Source organism: Poecilia latipinna, unplaced genomic scaffold, assembly GCF_001443285.1.
Source record: "Poecilia latipinna isolate Pla-1442-1.1 unplaced genomic scaffold, P_latipinna-1.0 Scaffold2520, whole genome shotgun sequence".
Lineage (NCBI taxonomy): Eukaryota > Metazoa > Chordata > Actinopteri > Cyprinodontiformes > Poeciliidae > Poecilia > Poecilia latipinna.
In genome coordinates this window covers 61,792-70,997 of record NW_015115136.1, presented here as the reverse complement: position 1 = coordinate 70,997, position 9,206 = coordinate 61,792, and the positions used below count along the sequence as shown (strand labels likewise).

Here is a 9,206-nt window from a genome sequence, read left to right as displayed (position 1 = left end):
CTGGTTCTACACCACCTAGATCTATACCACCTGGTTCTACTCCACCTGGTTCTACTCCACCTGGTTCTACTCCACCTGGTTCTACTCCACCTGGTTCTACACCACCTGGTTCTACACCACCTAGATCTACACCACCTGGTTCTACACCACCTGGTTCTACATTCTTTCACTTAGAGACTTTAATCTGCTGCTAGTTTATAAATCATTGAACGGATTAAAGATCTGCTGCTGGATCAACCTGCTGGTTCTGGTTCTGGTTCTGTATCAGAACCAGAACCAGACATGGAGAAGTAGCTTTCAGCTTCTATGCACCACAGATCTGGAACAAACTTACAGAAAACTGAAAAACAGCTGAAATCCTGAGTTCCTTCAAACCCAGACTGAAACCAGCTGGTTAGAGTTGCTATGGAAACATAATCGATTAAGAACTTATCGATAGCACTTGACTTAATGTAATGTTTCAATTGTTGATTCTGTGTTGCATGACTTTGTGTTTTTATGATGTAAAGTTCTTTGAAATGCCTTGTTGGTGAAATGTTCTATACAAATATAAATCAACATGTAAGCTAGCCTGGTAAAAACCAGCTCCTTGTTCTGCTCTCTGCTTCCCCCAGACCATCTGGGCCCTCAACTACAGAAAAACTTTAACATTTTTAAACGACTGGATCAGATCTTACCCTTTCGCGAAAGTTTGGCGGTGACGTTTTGCAGCTAGCTTCATCACTATGAAGCTAACAGGAAGTTGCTTGTGCTGTAAACAACCATCCTTCCACTACAACCAGAGAAGAGCCGAGTCAAACATCTTTGCTGGCAATAAAATGTCTTAAACATTCCTGTTTAATTTCTCAATGTTTGGACTTCTTTTCCACTGAAATTTATTGAAATCCAAAACAACTTCTTCTGTTCACTGATTGGCTCATTCTGCTGGAGAAATTGATCTGAATGGGAGAAATCCCAGAAGGAGAAGAGAAGGGAGATGAGAATCAATGACCCAGCTGCCTGTAAGCTGATCTAAATATTTCATAACTCCGATCTTTATGTTTGGAATATGTTAAAGAAATTATGTCAAAATAAAATTTTTATCCCACGTAGTTGTGCAGCAGTTTTCTCTTTTTCCTCAGTTGCCCCCCCTACAGGTTGATTCCTGCATCATGCATTTTGTGCACAAGGCAACGTGGTGAGAGTTGCTGGCGCCGTTGCGTTGCTGGTTCACGTCCTGCCTGGAGGCGGATGTTGTCCGTAGTTCATGTGTTCTGGGCTCCTCCCACAGCTAGCTGGTAGCTCTTAGCTTGTTGAGTGTTTGCTGGGAGCTGAACAGGCGTCTCTGATTACGTCGCATTGACGTCAGCATATCTTGACTCCAGGTGTCTGTAGCTGACCCCGTCTCCTCTCCTCTGCAGGTGCACAGTGTCTGGACCTCGGCAGCCGGGTCGTGTGCCAGTGTCGCTCGGGCTTCACCGGGACTCTCTGCGAGACCAACATCGACGACTGTGCCGGCAACCCCTGCCGCAACGCCGGCACGTGCCTGGATGGCATCAATGACTTCAGCTGCTCGTGCACCCTGGGCTTCTCTGGAAAGGACTGCTCGGTGCGCAGCAGTCCCTGCGACTACTTCCCCTGCAGCAACGGGGGAATGTGTTACACCCACTTCTCCGGCCCCGTGTGCCAGTGTCCACCGGGCTTCATGGGCGCTCGCTGTGAGTACTCCCTCAGCATTCCCTCTCCAAGATCTCCGGCGCTGATTGCCGCCATCGCACTCGGCCTGGTCACTCTGTCGCTCCTGGTGTGCGCCTCCATCCACATCCTGCGTCAGCTGCGCCGGGGCAGGAAGCTGGCAGCCATGTCCAGGTCCGTCAAGAATGACCTGGAGACGGTGAACAACCGCAGCGCTGTGATCGGCGGAGGCGTCCCCAACAACGGGAGCCTGGTGGGGGCGCCGGTGTGCAGCCTGAAGGAGAAGGAGGCCTTTCTTCTTCCTGGAGGTCCACATAAAGTGTCCAACAAGGACGCAGCGCTGGCGGAGAAGAGCAGCGACAAGGGGTCCATGATCAAAAACAAAATGGCCGACTGTAACCTGGCCAAAGAGGAGCAGCGCCTGGAGAAGAACAAGTTTGACCCGTAAGGCTTTGACAGTGTGATGGTTTTCTTTGTGCTTCCTGTTCTCTCTCAGCTCCATGTTTGTGTTCTGGAAGGCAAGTAGAATCATGTTTCCTATCTGGTGTGCCGAGCGTCTCACTGAGCGTGTCTGTGAAGCTCCGTTCCTGAACCAAACCTCTGTCTCTTCTCAAACAGTCAGAAACATGACTCCTCCATCGTCGTCCCTCCTCTCAGTTTTGTGAAGGACAGTCTGTATCAGCCGGTGTTCATCGTCCCGGAGCCCATGGAGCAGCGTGTGTTCGCCACAGAGGTGAGGCTCTAACAGGAGTTTATCGTCCAATCAGCAGCTGGAAGGAAGCAGGTTTGAACCCTGAAACTCAGAATCAGTTTATTGGCCAAGATTCTGGCACAAGACGGGAATTTGAGTTTTCAACCACTCAGACATAATGTTTAGAGATAAAAACATTAGAGGCAATAAAATACACAGTTGAAGGGAAAATGTTTGTGCGTTCACCTTTTATTAGAAAGAATAAAAGAAAGGAAAGCTGTTTGATGTCTGAGCGCATCAAACAGCTCAGAGTGTCTGAGTCCTCTGGCTGTTCGGTTTTCACTAGAGAGACGGCAGGAACGTCTGGGTCCTGGTCCGGTCCGGGAAGAGATCCGGACCCAATGGGATGATCTGCTGATCTCCTTCAGGTGCTTCCATTCCGGCTGCCCAGACTTCGGGCAGCAGGCCTGTCATTTAAGTCTGGGAGGTTCTGTTGGGACCGGGACGAAGCAGGAGCGACCTGAACCCAGGCCAGACTGATGCAGAGCAAACGCTGCAGGTTTCCTGGTCTTCTGACGCTGCAACAGGCTGTTAGCGTGTTCCTGAGGTCTTTAGTGCCAGCAGAGGGTCAAAGGGTCAAAGGGCGCAGCGCCAGGGGTTCTGGTGGTCCAGTTGTCTGGGAGTGGGTGAATGTGTTGGAGGTTTGGAACCAGCAGAACGAAGGTGAAAAGGTCAGGATTCAGGGTCACCAGTCAGTCTGGGGTTGGGCTCCTGCAGGCAACCGCACAGAGCGGCTCGGTTCTATGGGGCCCGACTCCATGGGGCCCGGTTCTATGGGGCCTGGTTCTATGGGGCCCGGTTGTATGGGGCCCGGTTCTATGGGGCCCGACTCCATGGGGCCCGGTTCTATGGGGCCCAGCTCCATGGAGCCCGGCTCCATGGGGCCTGGTTCTATGGGGCCCAGCTCCATGGGGCCCGGTTCTATAGGGCCTGGTTCTATGGGGCCCGGCTCCATGGGGCCCAGTTCTATAGGGCCTGGTTCTATGGGGCCCGGCTCCATGGGGCCCGGTTCTATAAGGCCTGGTTCTATGGGGCCCGGCTCCATGGGGCCCGGCTCCATGGGGCCCGGCTCCATGGGGCCGGTCCCCAGTCCTGCAGGTCTCCTCTGTGTTCTGTGAAGTGAACCATAAATTTTTGTTGTTTTATGTGAAAATCGTTTTTGTTTTTAGACAAACGTCCTGATTCCTGATGTCGCAGTGATCAGTTACTTCGATTAGATCAAGTTGATCTGTGGTTGCAGCTGCAGCCTCAGAGGATCCTGTAGATCTGCATCAGTCCAGACTGGCTGCAGGTTGGAAGGAGGTGATGAAGGTCGTCTCTGTGCTTCAGGGAAAGATTGAACAGTCAGCCTGCTGAGGCTCGTTTGGTCCTCTGTCCACTGGTCCTCTGTCCACTGGTCCTCCTCAGTTTCAGAAAGGTTTGCTTCCATCAACAGTTTCTAACGCAGAGCCTCAAAACGTGCATAAAAATCATCGACTTAAACACGACTAATGATCAGAGCTGCATGAGGGACAGAATCCATCTAGACACGGCGTCTCAGTGGGACACGGTGTCTCAGTGGGACACTTCACTGGACAGATTCTCCCAGTTAAAATTCCCAGGAATGATAATCCTGGAGATTAAAAGCTGTTTCTGTCTTGGTGGCGTTTGGCCACATCTGGACTCTGGCCTGTCGGGTCTTGCAGGAAGAATCCAAGATGGCAGCCGAGGTGCCTTGCTGTTGTGTTTTTAAGAGACAAGTGGATCAGAAGTTAAATGTCTTGTGTGCAAAACATCCTGAATAAAGTTTATTCTGATTCTGAGTACAGGAACAAACCTGCCTTTACAATAAAAGCCCCAGAGATGGTTGATGGTTATTTATTGTAAATATAATGCGACTCACAGCATCACAGAGCTTAACCTGTCATTCACGGGTGTCAAACTCCAGTCCTCAAGGGCCTCTGTCCTGCAACTTTTAGATGTGCCTCTGCTGCACCACACCTGAAAAGAATAATTAGGTCATTAGCAAGGCTCAGGAGAACCGATCTACACAGGGAGGAGGTAATTAAGCCATTTCATTCCACTGTTTTTTACCTGTGGCACATCTAAACACTGCAGGACAGCAGAGGACTGGAGTTTGACACCCCTGGCATTGTGAATGACAGGTTAAAGATCTGGATGAGTTTCTTTGGTTTATTTCTGACTGCATCTGAGTCTGAACTCGTTCGGCAGGTCGTCACATTTTGTCTCTGCTGGAGTCAAACGGATGACGGTTCTTCAGCAGGTCCGATTAACTGACAGAGTGATGATCATGAGACCCGTTTTCTGCTCCTGCTGGGCAGGAGATCTGCTAGTTAGCTTATGTCTGGGCTCCAGTGAGTGGGTCGGCTCAGTCCGGCTGCAGGTCCGGTTGGGGCAGAGCATCACAGAACCCGGCCCAGTGCTGGGGACGAAGAAACGTCACTGCTTTGAGCCAGCAGGAGGCGCAGCAGCGGAGGAATCCGACACCTGGGTTTAGGTTTGGGTTTAACCCCGCCTGAATGCGGACCGAACAGAACCACAGCGACCTGCTGCACCGTTCAGTGGAAACGAGCGTCAGATGTCTCAAAGTAACATCGTTACAGACGCCGTAGGGGATCCGATCCACCTCCAGATGGCCCGGTTCAGAACCCTGATGTTCCTGCGGCCCGGCCGGCCCGGTTCAGCCCACAGCTCTCCCAGGAGTCGTTCTTGCGTTTCCGGTCAGTCGGCAGATGACCTTCTCCGTATTTAAAGGATTTTATTTTTTGCAGCCTCGCTCTGCAGCTGTGCTCAGGCCTGCAGCTCTGGATGTTTGTCTTCCATGAGCGCCACACGGTGGAAAGTTTCTGAAAACTGATCATGTTTCGTCTTCAGCGCCAAACCCGGTCGGCGGTTCGAAGCAACGGACAGAAAAACGAAAGGAGCCACTTAAAATTCCTGCTGCAACATCTGCAGCTTGAACTCGAGTTCAGCGAAAATTAAACCATAGAAATGAAAATTCATCCAGTTGCAGACGGACCAGCAGAAATCTGTCTTCATTACTTCACCTGAAAAAAGGCTGAACGCTCATCAGAACCCGTCCTTGGTTCTGATGAGTTGGACCACCGATGGATCTGACAATCAGCCAGTCAGGGAAACAGTTTGTGTCCAAAGTCAGTCGACTCTCATGCCGTCATCCATATATGGAGTCACTTCCTGTTGGTCAGGCAGGCCAGGCGATGAATACGACTTACTGATGCATCTCATCTTTATGGCTAAAATATGTGAGGAGGTCAGAGGTCAGATGAACCGTCTGAGTTCTTCTTTTGGTCTCTTCACTTTGAAAAATGTTCCCTGATTTCAAAACTTTCCACTGCAGATAAAAAGTCAAATGTATTCATGTGATGACATCATGTGGTTTCTCGGTTCAGCTTGTTGAATATTAATGAAACTGTTAGCATTAGCATTAGCATCAGGATGCTCAGTCTGTAGGGATTTTGCTGTAATTCTTACCTGAACATCTTTTTCATGAATAATACAGATAATAACAAAGCAATAAAATTTCATGTGTAGTTTAAATAAATCACCTTTAATTTACTGAACATTTTATGTCATAGTTCCATGAACTAACAATCCTTATGAAATAAAAACATTTCCTTCCAGGGGATTCTGGGTAGCAGCTGGAAGGAAACGATCCGGTTTCTGTCAGTACAGTTGATTTAACAGATCTAAGACTCAAATATCTATACATATGTGGATATTTGGGGTTTCCTCCTGATGGCTCTGCTGATATGTGTCAGAACATTTATAGGTTGTTAGAAGAACAGCTTGATTATGTTACTGAACTGATTAGACAGCAGGTAAGTGTTTAAACTTTGCTTTCCAGTCCACCTGCATGCTGCCTGTTCCTTTCTGTGTCCGTCCGCTCCGCTGCTGATGAACAAATGAAAACCGTCCGACCCAACATCTGTGAGTGGCCACAACAAAACCAGGAACAAGTGAGACCCATGTATGGAGGCCTCAGTCCTCGTGGCGGTGGTCGCAGGTTCGATTCCCAGCCTGGCGACATTTGCTGCGTGTCTTCCCCGTCTCTCATTACCTTCTGTGTTTCTGTTCCTGGTTTTGTTCCCATAATGTCCAACTGACTGTGGAAACTCTTCAGACTCTTTGGGTTGAAGACGAGACCGTCATCGGCGTAGAGTCTGATGTTTTCTAACTCGCAAAGCTTTGCTCTGGACGCCATAACAAACCCGCTTCGACTCCCAGTTAACCTCACTTTGGTTCTGCTAAATTCTTTATGATTATCCTGTTACCGGAGGAACCGCTCCTGGATCCGACCCGACCCATCGATGCCACCAGCAGCTTTCAGGAAATGTGCAGAACCTCTTGGGTTCTTTTCTAGTTTCTATTTTTTCCTTGATGTAAATTGACTTAATATTCAACTAAACCTTCTAGGATGCCACATTAATTTAGATTAGCATAAGGTATCCTCAAATTAAACATGTTAATAATTAAATACGATGTTTAACATCAGAATATTTAGTTTGTCTGCAGATTGAGTTCCAGCATGATGCTGCCACCGTTGGGAAACCTGAAATCTGTTTTTCATGACCGGCCTCTGTTTTTTCCTTTCAGGTGTTTCGATCTGCGCGTCGTCAGCATAAATGCCACTTCTGGTGGATTTTCATGATTTATTTGATCCAGAATCTAGTAATCATTATATTGCATCTTAATTCTTCCAGAAACTCAGTGATCCTTCACCGTCCGTTCCTACAGCAGTTCAGATGAGAGCCTGACATGCAGCTGCTGGCTGGACGTTAGCGATAGCTCTCTGTTAAATTCTCTCCATTTCATGCAAAACTTTACATGTTAGGAGAAAAACAGTAAATTCAAACCTGCGAACCAAATTTTAAGCCTAAAGTGCTAATCATAAACATTTTATCTGCTAATGCTAAACCATTATACCAACATAGCTTAGTGAAAGCTAATGCTAAAGCACTCATTTCCATCATGTTGATATAGCATGGCACATCATCCAACAGTCAAACCTTCCTGGACGGTTTCGCTTCAGGCTGCTGACCTTTCACCCACAGCTTCAGCTTCATAGCTGCTAAATTTCTTTGTTGCTAATTTAGCCTCATTGACTTTTGGCCAGAAAGCATGGAGGACATCAGTAGATTTTTAACTGCTTACTGTAGAACAGCAATGCATTCTGGGTACAGAGTAAATGTCTAACTACTTGAAGAATTCATAAGACAATAAGCAAAACTTAAACACAGATAATCAACTTCATTCAACTGAAAACAGCCGAGTAAATTAGTGCTTTAGAGTTTATCTGTTGAATTATCTCGGGGGAAGCTAAGTGTGCTAAACGTCTGCAAAGTTAGCGAAGAAGCTAAAGCACTAAACAAAACCTGTTTGCTGTTTCCTTGTTTCATGTAAAATCAAAGCTCTAAAAGTCTTTAAAATATTTATCCCGACACTTCATCATAGGTTATGTTTGTTAATCGTCGAACGTGTTTTCTTTGTTTTTAACAGAGTTACACAGGCTTTAAAGGTTTTCTCTCTTTCTGCTGCTCAAAGGTGCGGCCACATTGCTCAGTTCCAGGAACTAGTCCCAGCCATCCTCACTAAACCTTCTATTAAAATGTTTCTTTAATGAATGTCAGATCCCATAACCTTTTGACCCTTGTTTTTACTGGAAAATCCAATTGTTAGACAAACAGGAAGCTGCAGATTGCAGAGGCGTTAGGTCCAGAAGCCGTTCACAACAGGCTCGTTTTCTTCACTTATTCAACTTGTTCTAACTTTAGTTTGGTTCTTTAAATGTGCGTTATTCTAATCTGCCCGTTATCGGCTCCAAATCCCCAGTTTACGTCTGTTTTTTAGATTTGAGGATGAAAAGGCCATCCTGTATGCTGATGACTAACTGCTGTTTCTTTGTCTTGTTCTCAGGTATAGCCCTGAGTTTTCAGACCACCAGCGGAGGAGCCTGAAACGTTTCTGTCCTGGACAGAACAGCCAGAGGATCTATTCTACACACACATTTTATTTAATATTTATTGCTGCTGCTCAATGGAAACAAGCAAACACCACAAGGACTCATTCTGCTTCAATAGTGACAATGTTGGGATGAAAGACACACACCATTTATCTTTGTATACTTTTAAATCCCCATCCAACTTTCTTTGCTTTTCATATATGAACAAGAATATGAATTGTCCTTCAATCAGAAAATGCTGTTTGACAAGAACGATCAAAAATCCTCTGCCTGATTTTGCAGGAACTGAAACTTTCCTTGAACCATCTGGACTTTGTGTCTAAAAGCTGCAGATATTTTAATGACTCTGAATATTTTTCTGACCATTTTGTCTCATTGCTTTCTAATGGAATCAATCATGATGCAGCGGCCTGTTGAGAAAACCCAGCGCCTACTCTGTCACCGTAGAAAACCAGAAAACTCTGTCACCGTAGAAAACCATAAAACTCTGTCACCGTAGAAAACCAGAAAACTGTCAAGTCACCGTAGAAAACCAGAAAACTGTCAAGTCACCGTAGAAAACCAGAAAACTCTCAAGTCATCGTCCAAACCAGAAAACTCTGTCATCGTCCAAACCAGAAAACTCTCAAGTCACCATAGAAAACCAGAAAACTCTCAAGTCATCGTCCAAACCTGAAAACTCTCAAGTCACCATAGAAAACCAGAAAACTCTCAAGTCACCATAGAAAACCAGAAAACTCTCAAGTCATCGTCCAAACCAGAAAACTCTCAAGTCATCGTCCAAACCAGAAAACTCTGTCG

The 9,206-nt window shown here is 46.7% G+C and overlaps 1 protein-coding gene and 1 long non-coding RNA gene across 7 annotated transcripts in view; one reads left to right on the top strand and one right to left on the bottom strand.

The window, feature by feature from the left end:
• Window positions 1–234, bottom strand: part of LOC106938152 (uncharacterized) — a 4,489-nt gene extending 4,255 nt beyond the window's left edge. For 2 of the 6 annotated variants that reach the window (XR_001422547.1, XR_001422546.1), the window contains exon 1: window positions 16–226. This is a non-coding gene — a long non-coding RNA (uncharacterized LOC106938152). Of the gene's footprint in view, window positions 1–15 lie in introns of all 6 variants that reach the window. The other 4 variants (XR_001422544.1, XR_001422545.1, XR_001422549.1 and 1 more) reach the window with 4 other exon arrangements.
• Window positions 235–1,384: 1,150 nt separating this feature from the next.
• Window positions 1,385–9,185, top strand: LOC106938151 (delta-like protein C; the record flags this gene model as incomplete). The annotated part of the gene is made up of 3 exons (XM_015020034.1): window positions 1,385–2,118; window positions 2,293–2,407; window positions 8,360–9,185. Coding segments are annotated over 3 exons (855 nt in total), but the record flags the coding sequence as incomplete, so codon positions are not given.
• Between the last annotated feature and the right edge of the window lie 21 nt (window positions 9,186–9,206).